This window comes from Calliphora vicina, chromosome 5 (genome assembly GCF_958450345.1).
Source record: "Calliphora vicina chromosome 5, idCalVici1.1, whole genome shotgun sequence".
Taxonomy (NCBI): Eukaryota; Metazoa; Arthropoda; class Insecta; order Diptera; family Calliphoridae; genus Calliphora; species Calliphora vicina.
The window spans coordinates 60,949,714-60,971,001 of record NC_088784.1 but is presented as its reverse complement, the minus strand read 5'-3'; the positions used below and the strand labels follow the sequence as shown (position 1 = coordinate 60,971,001).

At 29.0% G+C, this 21,288-nt stretch overlaps 1 protein-coding gene across 1 annotated transcript in view; it reads right to left on the bottom strand.

Moving 5' to 3' along the window:
• Positions 1-21,288, bottom strand: part of LOC135961292 (probable serine/threonine-protein kinase DDB_G0282963) — a 197,486-nt gene that overhangs the window by 17,570 nt on the left and 158,628 nt on the right. The window contains exon 3 of the mRNA XM_065512785.1: positions 9,925-10,109. Coding sequence (XP_065368857.1) covers positions 9,925-10,109 — 185 coding nt within the window. The remainder of the gene's footprint in view (positions 1-9,924; positions 10,110-21,288) is intronic.

Genomic DNA, 21,288 nt, shown 5'->3' with positions numbered 1-21,288 from the left:
ATCCGGTTTATAAACACTAGAAAAAGGTCGATAAAAGTCAACTTTTTAGATTGTTAAAATCAAATATTTAATTGCAACATTATACTAAAACTATTGCAATTTTGTACACTTGCATTTTTTGTAGTGTATGCTAATATAGTATGTAAATAATAAATGTTTATAAAATAAAGCTTTTTTCTACACAAAACTCTTACAACATTCTTCTAACTATTATCGCCTTAATAAGTTTAATTTTTATTGCTAAAGATTACAAAAGGCGCATTAATAAATGTAGAAACCATGTATTTTTTACAAAAAATGGTAAAAAGTCGAAAAAAGACGATTAATTAAAAAGTCGAAAGTTCGGAAAGTCGACTTTTCATAAATTACCAAAAGTAGAATATTCGAAAAGTCGACTTTTTAAAAAACGAAAAAAGCCGAAAGGTCGAAAAGTCGACTTTTTGTTTCAGCTACAGAGTAGTATTAATTTAGGACATTTTTAGCTTGAAGGAAATAACAACATTCTCAAAACATTGTGAAATATTAGATCATTATGACAATGTGACATGATAGGATACCTAGGTATCCAAAAGGTAAATTGGATGTTAAAATATATTTATTTTTCTTACCACGAAATGATATATAAATTAAAATTTTAAGAACAAAGCACACTAATGAAGTCAAATTTATTGAAAGAAGGTATGCACATCAAATTCAATTTAATGTTTGGTAAGATCATCACTAAGTTTTTAATAAATCATTAGTAAGATTTAGCCTAAACTTATAGAATTACGCGGAATTTAATTTTAATTTCTAACAGTTTCATTATGTGCAATTTACTCTGAAAAAGTTTTTAAGTAAACTCATCATTATCTACTATTTAGAATCATTGTAATTCTTGTAAGATTAACCGGTTTTTTTAGAATGACAAACCCGATTTTTTTAAGTACACTTTTTCGGTTAAACGAAAAGCCAGTTTTTATAATTTGTCGGTTTTTGTAAACTCTAGTCGCAATGTACAATGAAATTGTGTTATTAAAATTGATTGATTGGTCAACTGACCACATTATTGCAAGAATTTGAATCACAGGTACGTATGGCTTAATTTAGCTATTTATTACCCGATTATTTTAGATAAAAACTAATGTATGTCTGTTTATTTATTTGTTTATCAGTGACTTATATGAGCCTAAACCACTTAACCGATCCTCTTGAAATTTACTGTATGTTCCTTCATATCTGGAAGGGACAATGGGATACTTTTTATTTTGAAATTTCAAGTGGGCGTGGTACTTTCCATAAAAAGTAAATAGTTATTATGGAATATCTGGTGAATCTGATGATTTATAATTGTGAAAGCCGCAAAACTTCGCGGAATTTACTCCGGTGCCATTGTGCGCTTCTTGGCTAAAAATTGTCGGAATTGGAAAATCGGGCGTGGCACCATCCATTCCAAGTAAATAGTTATTTTCGAATATCTGCTGAACTATAATTGTGACAGTCTTCAAACTTTATACAAATCAATTTATTATCAGTGCATGAACTTTAACCATAAGTGGTATATTGAGTATGGACCATCCCATACAAAGTAAATAGTTATTTTCGAATATCTGGAAAACTATAGCTGTGGAAGTCTTAAAATTTTGCATAAATATTTCACTTATTATTGTACATAGTTGGTCTGAAAATGGGCGGTATTGTATTAGTGGGCATGGTACCTATTATACAAATACATATATATAGTATTTTACAATATCTCAGGAACTATAATTTTGAAAGTCTTCAAACTTTGTATGAATAAATTTCGTATCACTTCATGAAGTTTAACAGACAAATGCGAGGGATCGGTACAGGGGGTGAGTCACCTCTCATACAGTTATTTCTAAATATCTTGAGAACTGCAATTACGGCACTATGTCCGAATAGAACATATTTTTGAACTCCAAACTTTTTATTTCATTACGTTACGGGTAGTCCAGCACACCGGTTTTAGCTAGTTCATAATAAATATCCATTATCACAGTGTTTATGAACTAAAATTTTGATGATGTTTTATCAAAATGAACACTAAAATAAAATGTAGGAAATTTAGGGCTCAAAATTAGCAATATTTCGCATAGCGTATACTTGATGTTTGGTGACAATTAGAAAGTTTCTAATTGTCAGGAAACATGGCGACTGCTGATTCGTTTGGCTGCTGGTAAAAAACAAAGTCGATTGCTGCTTGCTGTTGTAATGTGTGTGCACAGTCAACTGTTTTCAGTAAGCAAATTGTTGAAATTGAAGTCTTAAACTTTTTTCAGTTCAGTCGTTACATGAGACTATTTATTTTGGTGCTGAATATTAAACCCTGTTAGAAACTAGTTTTTTAAAGTTCTTGGTTGTATTTGTTTTCCTCGAAATAAGTCATTTGCTATAAGGGGGGAAACAAAAATTTTCGACAAGGCATCGAGCCTTATCCTTCCCTATTTAAAACTTAATACACGGGTTTTTAAGCTCACGAAAAATTTGAAAATACTCACAAATTTTAAATTCGCTTTGGTTTATATATTTTGTCGAGGTTACCACTTATTCAAATTTAACAATATTGGGCTCATATTAATGCTTTCCTTTTCAGCACAGGGCAATGAACCCAAAATATTGTCCTTGAAAAAGTATATCTCAATAAAACATTATTTAATTTTCTAAAGATTTTTGCAGAGTGGGACCATGAGGGGATCTTGAGATAATGAACATTTATTAAAATGTCCTAACATTTTGAAGAATAATCATAAAAACTGCAAGTATGTTTTTACTCATATCTTGATAATTAGGTGTCAGATTTTTATTATCTTAGTTCAATTATTACTACTTGCCTTTATGTTCGTAATAGTAAAAGGTAACTGTAAAACTACCTTTTTCTATTACTTGATGTTACATTTTACTATTACGAACATAAAGGCAAGTTGTAATAAAGGCCCTTAGTGTTATATAAAATCAGCATTACAAGAGGATAATTAACGACAAATGACTCGCTAATAGACTTGCTCTGGTGGGTAAAGTGACAACATCCTAATGTTCTGTACAAACAAGTTATTATTTAGGGATGCTAAGGTGAACTGAATTTACAATAGATTGCCTGGGATGTATAAAGTAGCTAATTCACGACTCTCTGCATTACAAAAAACACATACGTGTCCAGTAGCCCAAAAAGGGATAGTTTTAGTTTTCAATGCAGAACAGCTAAGTCATGGTTAAGGGTATAAAAACATGATCAAGAGCACAGAGTTTACGAATGTAATTATATATATTTTACGAGATACATTTTTGGCCTGAGTAACTATTAAGTAAATTAGATAGTGTCTTAGATATTTTAAAGATGTTCGTGCTTCTTTTAAAATTATATTTATCTCTTTCTTGTATCTTCACATGAAGTTTCTCTTTAAAGCTATTTAAATAGCTTTGTATTAAAATTATGTAATATTTTTCTCAGTCAAATTACAAAAAAAAAACAAAGTATTATATTATTTAATGTTTTATTTGGGTTTCTTTTACTCTTCCATTTTATTATTGTAATTGTAATTAATTTTAAGGTTTTCAGATCATGTTGGCCGTGTTTGTCCATATAAAACATCTGAGTATGAATGTATCTAGTAAATTGTATATAAATACATTTTACATGTTTTTCTACGTGTTTAAATCTGTGTGTATAATGCTGTTCTGTTTGTTGATGTATGTTCGGTAATAAATATTTTTAAAAAAATTATAATACTTTTACCTTTTCTGTTTGTATGTATATTTACAACCATTAAGTACCCACTTAATTACGCTTTTTTTGCAGACAATTTTACAAAAAAATAAATAAAACATGGCAACAAAATTAACACATTACACAAGTGAACTTACACGAACAAATTCATTCTTTGTTTTTTTACACACAATGTCACTTAAACTGGTCATCATCGTTCCCTGGCTAAATGACGCATATAACACATTATTTAAATATTCTTGTATACATATGGATATAGACGTTTATATATTTGGTATGTAACATACTACAAATATTATCGTAAAGTGTATCTAATGCGTTGACTACTTTGGACTAGTTATCATACAGTTCTTTTGTAATCTATGTAGGATCACGCACATGGTTAAATAACTAGTCACGTAGCTATTTATGTAACTAGTGTTGTCACTAAATGATAGGCAAACTCACTAGTTCGGGACAGTCACTCAGAACCGCAGGGTACATACAACACACTGTATATACATATGTATACGAAATGTATGACACATTCGAGTGCATTAATTATTAATTTTGTTGTTTGCTGCTACTCAGCTGTTCTGGTAACATTCGCCGAAGTAGTGTTGACCATTTAGGGTCAACACTAGTTACCGAATTAACTATTTGGCTAGATATTTTAACATGTTATAAGAGGAAGTTAATTGTTTCTACATAGATTATAATATGATGGCACTACAGATTACAAAAGGACATTTAGTCGCAATTTACGAAATTGAAAAACAACTACATCTTACAGTAAAATTAAAAAAAATATTAAACACACTACACTCTAGATTACTTAGCGGCAGTAAAGTGACAAGTGACTCCATATTACTTAGGATGTGTAAAGTAATCTATTGAATTTTCTTAGCATTACAAGCCATTTAGCAATTACGTGTCATATGACTAAAAAATATATAAAAGGGAGTCAGCCAAGGAATTATTGAAAAATACTGCCTTTAATGCAAACATAAACACTATTAAAACTGTAGGGTAGTGGCTACTGTTTCTACCTTCATCGCTTGTTAGTTGCGTTAAAATTGTTCAGAAATAAGTGGAGAGAGAAACAGCAAAAAATAAAAGCGATTTAAATAAAAAAATGTTGTAAACAAATTAAGCGTAATGCACAATATTCACACGCTATTTTTCATGTCGCAAAATACAAACAAATAAACACATTGTTTTGTGAAAACAAAAAAAAAACAATAATTTTTTTTATATATCTTTCTATTACTAAGTATGTTTTGGTGTAAATTTGTATAAAAATAATAACAACAAAAATTGCAGGTGTAGGACTATTATTATGTTATGTATTGAATAAAATCTATGAAGTATGTAACGCAAAACGCCCCTGTCTGTCATGTTCAAGATAAACAACGAATGTGTTTTATTTAGTGGTGTGATATTTAGATATAGGGTTTGTTTGTAAAAATATTGAAATGTCTTTATGTTTATTTTTGTTTTCATCATGACTTTGAACTCTTTAAAATGTGTGCATGAGAGATTTATTGTTAAATACCTAAAAATATTACTACTTGTAATGTTGCACATACAAATGTTTAGAGTTCTAGTTTGTAGATCCCAGCAGTTTTGGTGACTTTCTCAACTACCATTTAGGTTGAACAATAATTACCAAATTAGATGTGTGAGAAAGTTAATTGAGCCACATTTACAATAAACTAATTACAGTACTGTCTACTAAGGGATACTCAAATGGCCAGTGTAGATTACTGACATAGGTTAAATAGCTACATAGTCGCTATGGTAAAATGCGATATTATTTTCAAACTTGCAAAGTGTAAAATAGCTTTAGAACTTGGCTTGTTTAAATGAAAAAGAGTAAAGTGACATTAGTGATACTGGACTTTCCCTAAATGAAATAAAAACAAAGAAACTTTACAGTGGAATATAATAGATTATGAATCCATAGATTACTTAGGAACAGTAAAGTGGCAATTATCTCTATGCTACACTTTTTGACTTTTTTTTTGCATTACAAAGTACACACAAATGGCAAAAGAATCAAATTCTATAATTCGCAATCAACCAAGTAACTTTTGTGACCTTTGTAAAAATTGCTGATGTCACCATCAGCACTAAAGAGATACATATTTTTCGGGTGTGTGTCTGCCTAACATTAAACAGGATGTTGTCTACAATAGAAAATTGCATGTTTCCGCTATAAGTTTGCTTATATTTTTAGCAATGAAAGGGGTGTGGGAAAATAAACACATTTGGAACAAGAAAAATAAAGGTAAAATGTTTGTTTTTTTTTTAAGCCAAATTTTACATTTACTGTTCTAACATATTTTCCATATTGTTGGTATTGTTATATTGTTCATATTGTTCGAATAATTGGTAACTTGATATTAATCGATTTCGGAAGATTAGGCTTTGAGGTAGGCTTCTGGGCAAAATAAATATTGTACTAAGATCTACTGATTAACTCACTAATTTCCACTAAGGGTCTTTCGTTAAGTGCACCTTATATTTAAATTTAAATAAATCAAAGTGTGTGTGAGATATCATTGATATTTATTATATACTTGAAAGGCCTTTTGATGTTTTTTCATATTTAGTATAAAATTTCAGTACTATTGACTTGTTTTGTTGTTGAATAAAATATTAAGAAAATTTATACTAATTTTTATTATAAAAAAGTGCAATATTTTTGAAGGACGGAGTTTTAAAGTGGAATATTTTTGAAGCTAATTGAAATATTGAAAAAAAATGAGTTCGGAATAAATGTGGATCAAATTGTTGCTAATATTTGCAATCCTATTAACATTTTGATACAAATTTTAGTTGTACAAACTCAATAAATATGTAATAAAATCTTTATCTATCAAAAGAACTCAATGAAATAATCACCGTTTTTAATTTTGTCATTTTAAATAATAAAGTGTTAAAAAACACAAAAATGGTCAATAGGGTCCATATTTCCTTCGGAGCTAGGAAAATACTTTAGGTATAAATAGGGAACACATCAGGATTTCCAAAGCTGCTTTTAATTTTCTGATCCCAGCTTTGAGATTTTAGAACGTGTGGCCCAAATTCGAATTTTTTATAAAAAATAGGTCAAATTCCGAAGGGCTTAAGGACGACATATTCGAAAAATAGAACATATTTTTTATATAAAAATGTTTTCCGTAAAGATACCTTACAGAAAAAAATAAAATTTTTATATGTTCTTAAAGATTTTTTTTTAATAAAATAAGACACCTTTTCGCACAAAAAACAACAAAAATCTACTATTTTTTGAATTTTTAAATTGAAAATCGTTTAGTTTGGATCCATAATTGATATTGCTCTGCAATGTTTTTATATAATTTGTAATTTAGTTTTCTACTTAACACTTCGAGTCCATTTGGTCCAAAAGTACGACGTATATTTTTAAAAAAGCGAACCAGGGTATTGCAAAATTTCAATTGAATTTAATTTTAATTGAAATGCCTATAACTCGGAAATTATAAGAGATAAAATATTAAAATCTTTGAAATCGGATGGAAACAAAAAAATGGCACTTGGTTAAACAATTTACATGTCGAAAGTATCCCAGCAAAAACTTGGTAATGATTTTCAATTACTGAACAGCTTACTTTTCAATGACTACTACATACCACCTGCATTACATATAAGTAGTTAAGTAATGGCTGGCATATAATCTGATACATAAGTACTTGTTTATGAGCTAAAGTCTAAAAAAAACAAATTAAACAAACAAAACAAATAATCAGTTAATTTTTATAGTAATATAGTATACTGAGTGAAAACCATTATTTGATGCACAATAAAATAACTAAGCAGTGGTGTAGTGAGTAGAACAGCAGACTAGCAAACGGATAGTTGTTGGTTCGACTCTTGGCTACGACTTAATTTTTTAAGTGAGGGTAGTAAGTACTTTCCTCCAATGAATAATAGTAGGTATATTAGCTTTTAACTCATTACTTTTCAATGTAAGTTTTTGCTGGGACCCTATTTGAGCCCACATGTCGCCGCCCCTTGATAACTTGTAGGGTCCATTTTAATAACCTAAACTCGAATGCTCCTTGTCTACGCCTGCGTCAAATTTTATCCCGATAACACTAGCCATTTAGAAATGCCAGATTTATTTCCAAAAAAATGTTGATTCTGCCCCACTGTGCATTGCGAAACAGGTCATAAATTTTGTTTATACCATTTTCGAAACTCAAATTTAAAATTTTTTAAATTTCGTACCTTTCTGGATTTCGTGTAATAGGGTTTTTACACTAGCGCACATCTAACATCTACCATCAATTTGCAAAGATGTTAACATCTTCCCATAAGAATTGCACAGCGCTGAGTGCCAACATCTTGCTACATCTTTAAAAAATGTTCCTTTCACATTTCGTTCCACCTAACATCTTTCGATTATTTTAGTGTCACCACTAATAAAATGGCATTTATATTAAGAAAAAAATATAAACAAATATTTCTATAATAATGAGGGGACATTTTATTTGTTTGAAATGTGCTTGTGAAATTATTTTCTTATTTAATGTGATAGTATAAAAAAGAAAACCAGTCTCAATTCATTTTGTTTTCATAAAAACAATATGATTTTTAATATTTTTGCAATTTTACTGATGGTAGATGTTGCAAGTGTGAACAAATCTTTTAAGTTTTCAACATCTTCCATACGTTTCGCCAAAATGTAAGTAAGTGTAAAAACCCTATAAAATAAGGACAAACTAAATCATTCAATACGTAACTAATTTTCCTAAGAACGAATTCTCAAAGGAATGAATTCAATTATTTTTAAACATTAAGGATTCAGCCTATGTATTAATTCTAAATGAATGCTTTAATGGAATGAAGAATCAAATTTAATTCGATTCCGAAAATTGAATTAAGAATTTTACGCTTTTGTACTAAATTTGTTCTGTAATTCATTATATTTACTATAGTAATATTTATATTCTTCTGTAATTATTTCAATTTATTATAACAAACTAAATTTTAAGTACCTTTCACCAAAATAATTCCAAAAGGTTATCAGTTAAAATACACCGGCCGCGACCTTTAGTAAATGGTTTTTCCAATTAAGAGGAATGGGTGAAACACATAAAAAAATGTATTATTTTTTTTCTAAGCCCAACCCATAAAATTACATAAATCCAAGCAGGCATGTAAAATGTTGGCCTAGCAAACACAATTTTCACACCTTTAAGATGATTAAAACTAAAACAGTTGGTTACAATCGTAACAACTTTAAAAATGTTCAACAATCATTGACAAAAACTAACAATACTCATTATTAGCTAAAATAAAAAAAAAATGACAAACAACAATTTTAATAAATACAAAAGAAATAAAAATAGTACTTTATAAGGTACTTAAAGCAACACATTAATTGGTATGAAATATGTTAGTGAATGTCTGCGTGAACAATTGTGGACATTGTTATTAACTATTTAATGTAGGTCAATATTTAAGCTAAAGTAGGTTTATTTACATTTTTTTTATTTATTTCATTGTTGTATTTTAATATTTGGTTTTGTATGTAAATAAATAAATACGGACCCATTTTGCGTACATTTTTAATGTGACATAAAAACACACAATTTTACGACAAAATTTTCAAATAAACAACAATTAACGTAAAGTCAACACTAACGTAATACTGGCAAATGTTTAAGGGAGATTATAAGTACTCATAAGGGGACTTAGGAGTACCCTATAAAATGCCTACTAAACTTTTGTACTTTTAGAATGCGAATATTTATAAATGTATTATATTTGAAAAATATTACCAGAAATTTTTAATAAACTTTAATATTGCTCAATCTAGTAATAAATTTTTTTAAAGTTTTTTATTTATTTTCCCACCATTATCTGTTGTAGAGTATCTAAAATGAAACTAAGTCGTACTACAATTTTATAAATATTTTAAGACTCATACAACTTGTTGCCAAAAGACAAAAACGACAAAATAAAAAAAAAAATAAACGTGTCATTACAATTATGATGGTTGTTTTTTTTACCACAAAAAATTATGAGGTAATTTTATTTAAACACACTAAAAGCTTAAGAAATATTATTGTAGCTGATGTAACCGAAGTGATGCGGTTTAACATCACAAGAAAATTTGATTTAACTTTCACCTAAAACAACAAACAAATGAAAGAAAACAATAGAAACGTAAATACTCAAACACTTACCAATCATTAATAATGCGGCTGTAAAATGTGAACTAGGAGGTCCTGCCAAACCTGTAGCCCCCAAAGCAGCACCACCCAAAGCACAGGCCACTCCACCCAGAGCAACAACAGCTATTAAGGCACGTAGAGGAGGACCAGCAAACCATTGACCACAACAACCTTTGCCAGAACGTTCCGAAGGTGATCTGTAAGTAGAGGCAAAACAGAGACAAACAATAAAGTCAACAATTTATTATTAATTTGTTAAATGCGTTCAGTAAACAAAAGCAGCCGAGGACTTAAGGAATTAAAAGGAAATTTATTTTGTTTTTGTTTTTTTGGAAAAAATATTAAATAGAATTATGATTTATAGTCGAAATGAAATTTGTAAACAATTGTTGGGATGTGTATGTGTCTACATCCCATACTGCTAACACAATAAACACCTGTGCCACATCTATTGTTTACTTAATATGGCAAATACTTTTTCAGTATGCTGCCTTGATTAAACCTTTTTTGACCATGAGAGGCATTAGTGCTTTCACTAAAAACACCTAGATTTTATAATTTGTTTACTTCAGTCAGCTTATTCTGAATTGTGCTTCAATTTATTTCCAAACTTCCGGATTCGATTTATCGATATCTGTCTGTCTACCTATGCAAATTTAAAAATAATTCACCAATGCGTGGAGCAAGCACAAACTTTATTAAAAACGCACAGTGGGGTAATTTCGAAAAAAGTGGAAATAAATCTGTAATTCCTAAACGAATAGTCCGACTTTTATAAAATTTCCCAAGAATATAGAAGAAGTCCAGTTAAAAGAATATATGACCTGATAAAAAAAGAAACTAAGTACGTAGTAGTACTATGAATAGTCTGTACATTCAGGTATATAATGATTTTTCCATGTGTTCAAATAAAGAGGAAATAAATCTGTAACTTCTAAATCATTAGTACGATTTGAATGAAATTTGACATATGCAAAGAAAAGGTGTTATCGAGTTCAGGGGTGCGGCCAGGGATCCCCCAAAATATAACACCTAATTATTTTAATTCTATGCGAGTAGTTAAGTTTTACCTAATTTATTTGCCACGTAAAAAACATAAGTAAGGTAGACAGGTTATATATCAATGGATTGGGGATTTTGTCCATTTTTCCAAAATATATATAACTTTTGACAATTAATTAATTCATGGAATACTTTTTTGAAAAGTATGACATACAATGTTTTTTATTGTGTTTTTGCAATGATACACATTTTTCAAATCAAAATTTATTTATTTATTTATGAATATTTTTTAATGAAATTTTACAGTTACATATATAGATTTTTCTATTGAAAATGGAAAAATGAAAACAAATTTTAAAATGTATAATCAGGCATTCCGCAATTCCCAATAAAGTGTTGAAACATCCCAAAAATGGGATTTTTTAGATTTTTGGATATAGTATCCATACCAGGGGAGGGGTTACGCAACCATTTACAATATAATTAAGAACATATTTGGCCATCTAAAGGAGTTACTATATTTTGATATCGTTTACATAAGAAATTGGTGTTTTTTGGATGGACCTGGTACCCTCGGTATCAACAATTTTCAAATTTTGTACAATATTTAATGTAAAGTTAGCTTTATAAAAAGTATAAATTCCTAATATACCTTCTTAGCAATTTTTTAGATAACTTAGAAAGAAAAAAAGTACTCTCCGCAAAAACTAGCGAAAAATCGGCTTTTTTAAAATTTAATTGCAGATAACATTGGAGTAAGTCACGATTATTAAACAATTCTTGTTTAGTTTGATAGTCCATTAAAATAATGGAGAAATGGAGAAAATCGTGAAATATTTGGCAAAAATGTTGAAAATTTAATTTTCAAATGCGAATATCTCCTAATTTGTAAGAGATAATTGATGTGCAATTTTTTGGAAATCGGAACACAGACGAAGAAATAGGATCGTTTCAAAAATTGAATATACCCGAAGTGTCCTACTTTGGGGACCGCTGGCTACACCCCTGGTGGGCCCATGCGGTCAATTCAAAACTTTATCTCGACAACACTTTTTCTTTGCGCATGTGAAATTTCATTCAAATCGGACTAAGAATTTAGAAGTAACAGATTTATTTCCCATGAAAAAAACAAGGTGAAACTAATTACTGCGATTTGTGAACTTTGAATTCATTAATTTAACTAGTGATATCTACATTTTCTCTTTCAGTAGTCAAATTAATGAATTCAAAGTTCCCAATCGCAGCTTTACCTTGTTGTTTTCATGCATGTTTGGTAATGCCGTAGTCGGTAAGGCAGTGACAAAAACGTCAAGATTCATGTAATTTCTTGTAGGTTGCTGATTTTGAATCCAGTTGAATTTGACTAGTGGAAAAAAAGTTAAACGTATTATAAATCAAAATGCAGGAAATTTTGTCTTCTTTTCAAAAATGTTTAAAAATCAGAAAAATTCTTGGACTATTAGATTATAGTAAAGTCTTTCGAACATTTGGATCTTTTTTAATTTTGCATGTACTTGTTTTATTGTTTAGAAATTACAGGTTTCTTCCACTGTTATAATGTTCATAAGAGATCTTGGACAACATAATATTGCTAAGGAATCTTGTAGCGAGGCCTAAAATTTGCTTAATTCAACACAAAAGCAATTTTGTATATGAACTTCAAGGACAGAAATCTGTGACTTTTCCATCCTGTAGAGCATTTATTGACAAATAATTTCCTTTGAAAAGGAAACAATACAACCGTGCAGGGGTTAAATATAAATGCAAACACAAAAATAAAATTATTATGCATCACGCTTAGTCTATTGTATGTGTGTGTGTATCTGTGTTACGTAGTTATTTAAGCAAGGTGTGAATTCATTCAGAAATAGCCAACAACAACAGCAGCACGCAGTAGTAGCAACAATTGTAAACAATAAACTAAACTATAGAACATTTTTTTATATTTCTGCACCGTTAGTTTTCCTGTCAAGGATAAACACACTGACACTCTCACCCACACTTACCAGTAAGTAAGTAAGGTAGTGTGTGCTTGTGTGTGTACCAGAGTATCTGCAATTTAGTCAGTCTAGAATTTCTTTTAGTTTCTTTGTTGTTGCTGTCGCAACAATAGTCGAAAATGTATTCTTATGTACCTGTAAAAACTAAACATCTGTGACAATGATTTTAATGTTTTTATGCTCGTTTTTTTTTGTTTGTTTGTCTTGTTTTTAGGAAAGTCTGGCGAATTTTTTTTTGTCTACGGTAAAGTTTTTCGTCTGAATGGAAGACAAAAACAAAATTAAGGAACTAACGAACACCTTACAAAAGAAAAACACCTACAGACAGCTTGAAGTATGAGACGGACAAAACAAACAAACAACTTTTCAAATAAACATTAAAGCCTTATGCTATCTTTACACTATCGGAGTTTTGATTTGAGTTAAATAAAGTATATGTAATTAGGCTGAATTTATATCCGAACATTGCTGTTTCAGAAAAGTTTATCGGGTGTAGAAATTTTGAAATACTCTGATGATTTTAAATGTTTGTGTTTAACATTCAGCCCAGATGTGTATTCATATAGTGTAAAGATAGCTTAAGTAGAAAATTTTCCATTTTGTTTTTCTCGCCAGAAATTGCACTTGAAATAATATTTGTTGTTTTTTTGGCGTCGTCTATTCATAAATTATCTAAATATGTTGGAGTGTAGCATCCAAGGTACGTAAGGAAAATCTTGAAAGTGTTCTTGCGATCTGCATAACTTAGCTTAATAAATTTTTAAAAATTAAATTAAAGAAAATATTTTCTAAAATGATATTAAGGAATTACCAATGTATATTGACAGGAAGTAAATATAAATTATATGTATGTGACAAATTTTAACAAAATATATTCAAAATTGCGACCTTTATTTCGCGCACATGGTTTACATAGACAGCCAGCCAGACGGACAGACGAACGGGCAATCGACTCAGAAATTTATTCGATCGGTATACTTTAAGGTGGGTGTTAGACTAATATTTTGGGCGTTACGAACATCTGCACAAATGCATAATATTATCGGGCGAACCTGATAAATAATTTTGTACAAATTGAACAAAACTCAGTTATAACTAGCAATGATTTATGGGTTAACTGAAAAACCGGGTTTTCTTCGAAATCTCGGTTTTTTGCGAACCGGTTTTTATCACTCGGTTATCCGGTTTTTTTGAGACTAAAATTAATAAAGCTCATGTTTTTGCGCTTTTTTAATATTCAATTGGTCTGATTTGAAACCTAAACTGCTGATTTACAACACAAACCTCTTTAGATTAATATTTTTAAGAATTACAATGTTTATAAAAAGTAGATGACGATAAATATTTTTGGCACATAATGAAACTATTAAAAATTAAAATTAAATTCCGCATAATTCTATAAGTTTAGGCTAAATCTTACTAACGATTCATGAAAAACTTGATGATTTTACCGAACGTTAAGTTGAATTCGATGTACATACCTTCTTTCAATAAATTTGACTTCTTTAGTGTGTTTTGTTCTTAAAATTTTAATTTTAATCATTTCTTTAGCTTTTCAGAAATATTACAGGAAAGACAAAAACGTTCTAAAATCCATGATTTGAAATATTTTTGAAATCTGATAATGGAGTTTCAATAATTATTTGGTATGATTTATAATGACAAATAATCACAGCTGAAAAAGTGCGTTTGCATCTTATAAGTCCTTTTTTGGGACTTGTAACATTTTCTGTTTCATATCTGAAAGTCGAGGTGATAATAAATTTCAAAATTATCAAATATTTAATTCAAAAATTGATTTACATTTTTTGGTTGAAATTTAATAAATAAACCAATAATTAAAACAAGTATTATATATTTAGTAACATATTTATACTCAATTCCATTTGACTGAGATAATAATTTTGAAATTTTTAAACAATAAATTGGACTTAGCACTTTTGTATATTTATAGTTAATTAATATTAACCATTCCTGAATACTGAAAACTGCAAATTTTAAAGCTGTATATACTTTATTGGACATTTTATGTTTTCTACACATATATGACGGTTAACAGTAATTTTCGATGTCGGTTAACCGAAAAACCGGGTTTTTATAAACACTAATCAAAGTACTGGAAAAACTGGAAATTTTGTTTTTCGATATCAAAAATATGTATAAATAGGAGATATTTGGCCCGTCTTCCAATAAAATTTAGTTCAGATCTGTGTCCTGTTTTTCTTACAAAGACTTCATAAAACACAACATGGCCACCGGAAATAAATTTTAAATACCCAAAACAGCAGATACGTTAAACAAAATTACCGAAATAAATTTTATGATTAATGTAGTAAATAAAGAAACATTTTTCGTTTAACATTTATTTTGCAGCAATATTTTATGCAAATTCATAAATATTCAAATTGTATCTTTGGATATTTTCGAAACACAATACCAACGACAACAACACAAAAATAATCATAAATGAAAACAATTATACTTTGTTCCATATTCTTCTTCTCGTTCTGAGCTATAACTTTTATTTTATTAGAGAAAAACAGGAAAAACTTTAAAAGAAAATTCCATGAATAGCATTTTACACAGACATAACTCATCCTTGTTGTTTCATAATTTCATTTTATTTTGGTTGTTTGACTATTGTTGTTGTCGCCTTTGTCTCCCCGAAAGAAGCCAAGAAACGTCATTGTTGTTGGCTTTGATAAATGGTAATTTTTACATGGAGATCATATAGAATAAGGAGCCTTCTTTGTTTCTTTGCCTTCTTCGTGTATATTTTATTTAGTTTGGCTTTTATGTTTTTTTTTCATTATTCACTCTTCATGACTGAGTTCTATCATTTATTTTCCTTTTTGGCCAATGTTGACACTTTGGGGAGCAAGTGTCAACATACTAACACAAATACACAAAAACATTATAATATTTCATTTTATGAAAACAGAAAAAAAAAACAATGCAGATATGATAATAAATATTTTGCTAAGGCAAGAAATTAAAGTGTATGTTTTCTATATTTATGTATTTAATATCTAGGTGGGTCTTACTATAATAAAATATGATTTTCAGGGATATTCAAAATAAGGCGACTGCATTTTAAATGTTTGGTTTTGACAACAGAACAAAATTATTTTATGAAGCCATACGTAATGAAGTTTAAAAAAGTACTATAATTCAATAAATCCAGAAATGTTCTGAACTATTCTGAAATTAACAAAACTCTGTACATTATTTCATTCATCCTCTTAACAAAGGCCCGGCCGGAATGGTATTTAAACCCTCTTACATTTTGAATAAAGTTCAGATTTTCTTGAGCAGCAATCTCTATTTAGTAGGGTATCTAATCGAGTAATGTTCGTTCGAATAATCGAACAATTATTCGAAAAATTTAAAAAATACAATTTTTGAATAACGAACAAGTTGAAATTTTTTTTTTCAATACCTAATTTTGTACAAATACCACTATTTTGTAGACATTTATGTATAATAGAGCAATATTCCGGAAGAAATTTTGATGGGGCTCGGATAAATGATGGACCGATTCTTAGAATTTTCAATAACAATTTTTCCTTTGTATTAGGAATAACGTGTGCAAAATTTCAATATATTATCTGCAATATATTTAATAAAAATTGCAAACAAGTTTTGAAAAATATCAACTTTTTCGATGTTGTCTCACAATTTGGTCCACAATTCTGATACAAATTGACCGATATGCGAATTTTCAATACCAAACATTTCTGGCCAACAAAAAATATTTAAATATTTAGATCTTCTTAGAATTTTATAAGGACCATATAAGGACCTTTTGTGGGTCCGCGACGAATATTTCAATGTTTTTACAAACGAAATTACGAAAGCAATCAAGTACAAGGTTGTCATATCGAGCCCTTAGCGCCAAATTATCGTAAGCGACAAAATACAAATTTTACAGGAGAAGGTTTTTTTGATTATTTTGAAATTTATATATAGAATTAAAAATGTTATGATGCGATATAATATAATTTTGTTCAAGCTATTTGTCTATTTTTCAAAAATATTTATAACTTTTGACAATTAAAAATTCATGGAATACTTTTTTGAAAAATATGATAAAAAATGGTTTCGCATTTTTAAAATTGTTTAAATTCTATTTGATACATACATACATACATACATCTGTTGTTAGTGCAATAATGGAAAACTGGAGAAAATCGGGAAATAAAAAAGTGGAGTAGGTTGGGTAAAAATGTTGAAAATTTAATTTTCAAATGCGAATATATCCTAAGCTATAAGAGATAATTGACAATTTTTTGAAATCAAACACAAATGAAGAAATACGATCGTTTTAAAAATGTAACATACCCGAGGTGACCTACTTTGAGGACCCTTGGTCGTGCCCCTGGTGGGCCCATGAGGTCCACGTTCAAAACTTAAACTCGACAACACTTCTTCTTTGCCCATGTGAAATTTCATTCAAACCAATCTAACCATTAGAAGTTACAGATTTATTTCCCTTTTTTTCTATACCACTGTGTGTTGCTTACGATAAAATTCGTTTACTTGAGAACGTTAAAACATCAGTTGGTCCATAAAATTTTAATTTTTGCAATAAACAAATTTAGAAAATGTCGCTTACGATTATTTGGCGCTAAGGGCTCGATGTATTGGAAGCGATAATAATTGTAACAATCCGAAATTAAGGGGAATTATATTCAAAATTAATTTTTTTTATATATTAATTGTTATAACCATTTTGTTCCATTTACACTTGTCAAAAATTCAAACAATATAAAATATTAACTACGAAATACATTAGCGAACATAACATTAATAAAGTGACATGTTGAATGACACATATCAATTTAGACTAGACTCTTACAAAGATATGAATATGTGAGTGCGTGGTGTATATTACAATATGTCTATCAATTCATGCATATATTATGAGTGAGAATTCATACACTGAGATAAATTATTACGTAAAAAGAAAGAGACGAAAAAAGTTAAATTTTTATATGAAATCCCAAGAAATTTGTTTGAAATTTTTTGGTAACATCGCAGAGATATTTTGAAATATATTTGTAATAGAATAAATGATGAATAAGGATCTCAAATGCTTAAATACAAAAATACTAAAAATTATATGTATATAGGAATTTTAACAAGCAAGATGTATTTAAATATTAAAATGTTTATTAGGCATCTATTTCTAAAATTGTTAACGAATATCCTTTCATATATTTCTAACAATTATGACCAGTTTAGATCTGAACATGCATGTAATTTTTTTCAGTGTAATCGTATATGATACATTCACACATTTGACGCTTAAAGATTTTTAACTTACAACATGCCAAAGAATAACACTAATATGATCGTATGTACAAAATTATTAAAATTTTGCTTAATTATGCGTGATATGTTATTCATATATTCACTTACAGTAATAAATACATTCGTCTACTTACGCACATTTACATACATATAAAAATTCCCAGTAAACAATTTATTCAAAATTTCTGTGAAATGTTGTCAGATAAATATTCGAAATCAATATTTTACAGATTTATAACATTTAAGAAATATAAGTACAAATTTTAGGTTGATTCTAAAATGGGTGATTAAAGTAAATAAATCGCTCCTGACCGTCTTTGAAATATTCTAAGAGAATTCTATCTGACAAATTATTCGAAATTTTGTTAAGAATTTCGCCCATTTGAATTCACTTCAAAATAAACAGTTAATACATAAAACTATGCTGCACCAAAAATATGCAGGTGCTCTCATATAGAAATTCTGTATTATTAGAGTCCATAGAGATCGGGAATACATATAGTTTTTTTTAAGTTGTACTTTATTTTTATTAGCAAATGTACTGAAATAACGATATTCTTAAAGTTACAATTGAAAATATCATAAGTATGGTGTTTTAAAATTTATTGAAAAAATTGTTTTGAAAATTGGTTAGAAAATTGCTGTTTTGAGGTCGTTTAAGTTTAAAAAAATGTTGCGCAGTGGTATGAGCAAAAAAATAGGGATATAAATTTGTAACTTCTAAAGCCTTAGTCCGATTTTACGTGCGCAAAGAGGAAGTGTTGTCGAGTTTAAGTTTTGAATCTGGACCTCATGAGCCCACCAGGAGCTGGGCCAGAGGTCCCCAAAATATGACACCTCGGGTATGGTAAATTTTAAAAGTGATCTTATTTCTTCGTTTGTGTTCCGATTTCAAAAGAATAACATATATAGAATCTTCATCGAGAACTACATAAAACCTCTATCTACTAACTATCTAACTATCAATTATCTCTTATAACTTAGGAGATATTCGCATTTGAAAATTAAAATTTTCAACATTTTTACCCACCCTACTCCAGTTTTTTGATGACCGTGGTTCCAAATATTTTCCGATTTTCTACATTTTTCATTTAAAATAATAAGATTAAATAAATAATTTTCGTCATAACATGATTCACTTTTTCCGGGTTTTCATACAAATGCTTCTGTGTTTTTCTTTTTAAAACATAGATGACATTATTTTGCTTTAGTTAGTTAAACTACCGTAAATCAGCCATTCGGTAACTCGGGAACTATTAGAGATATTGTTGCGAAATTTCACATGGTTGGAGTTGAGGTGCTTTTGAGTTGATTTCTTCAGCTTCTTTGCACTAATTGGGGCCAGTTCGTAGCCTCTAAAATTTGGTCACCTCGGGTCTCAATTTTTTTTTAAAAAAAATCAACAAAAATCCATTTATGATCCGAATAAGCTAAAATTTTAAATATAAATTATCCCTGATAAGATCTACAAAAAACACGCGTGTAGGTAATCTCTATCAGTTGTAGAGATATTCAGTTACACGCATCCAAAGTTGAAACATGTGAAAAGGGAATATTTTTTAAGTTTTTTCTTTCGTAGATTAAAATTTTTTTCAGTACTATAATTTGTATATGACACGGAAATAGAAATAAATGCAAAGCGTTTATTGGCTCGCTTAAGCGGACACAATACCCCCCAGATTAATCCAAACTTGGCCAATTTAAAAAAAAAAAATTGAGACCGAGGTAACCAAATTTAAGGGCTGAACAAATGTAAATCAACTCAGAAACACCTCAGCTCCAACCGTGTGAAATGTCTTAACAATATCTGTAACAGTTCCCGAGATATCGAATAATTTCCAAAAAAAAAAGTTTCTAAACCACTGTGCAGTGTAACATCGACTATACATTTGTACGATTATATACTTTCTAACAGATATCGGATTTAGCTAATATCAAATATTTTTGCAACTTTGTTGTTAAATCATTAAAAACTCTTCTCTGGGTAAACATTCGTATGAATGTGTTTATTATAATCAGACAAGAAACTGACGATATCATGCAAAATGACTGAACGTAATATAGATGCAAGATAAATATATTCAAAAACCTAATTAGGGTGTTCTTGTCGTTGTACAACTAAAATAAGAATTAATACAAATTAGTACTTGGGATTTTTTATGGAATACACATGTGTGTGGCTGCAAGTAATTTGTACGAATATCCTATGGCTTTGTATAATGATTTATTTTTTTTGTCATTAAATTAGCGTTGATATTAAAAGGTATTATACGTTTGTGCTGAAGTTTGTAACAATTAAAAAAAAAATTGTCAGACATGGAAATCTTGTAATCCAAAGAACAAATAGAGATCTCATATTAACCGTAGCTCTCATATACATTATTTTTTCGAAAATCCCTTTAAAGGCCAAAAATTTAGTACAGACACAAATAAATTTTCTGCAAAAGTGCTCATTTTCTGAAATGATTGTTTTGAACTTTTTTGCACATAGTAGTGCTAAAGTGTACATTTAATTCTACTTTGTCCAGTATATTCCTCCACTTAGCTATTGTCTATGGTATATCTTACAAAGCAGGGGGCCATTAAAATAATAAAAAATAAAAAAACACGCCAAAATCTTTACTAATTGTTGGCTTAACAGAACATATACAATAAAAGAAATTTTATTGACTGAAATTTATGAGACACGAGGGGCCAGGTTTATTATTTAAATTAAATGTAATTTTCAACACCTTTTTTGTTTATTAGAAAACATGCCGAAAAATTCTCAAAATAATATTACAGATTTTTCACCAGAGATATGACGAACATTTATGAAGTAATTGCGTGTAGTATTTTTTGTGGTTTGGGTAATTTGTTTGGTAGATTTGTTTCTTTTTTGTCATTAAGTTGAAATACAGTGAGAATCATAAAAATATATTGTTTTAAAAATTTGATTTGGCAAAAATATAAATAAAATATAATATATATTTATTTTGTATAAAAGGATGGCTAAAAAGAAAATAGAGAGGTTGTCTATGTGACCTTGTAAAATATAAATTTAAACATTTTTGTTTTATCG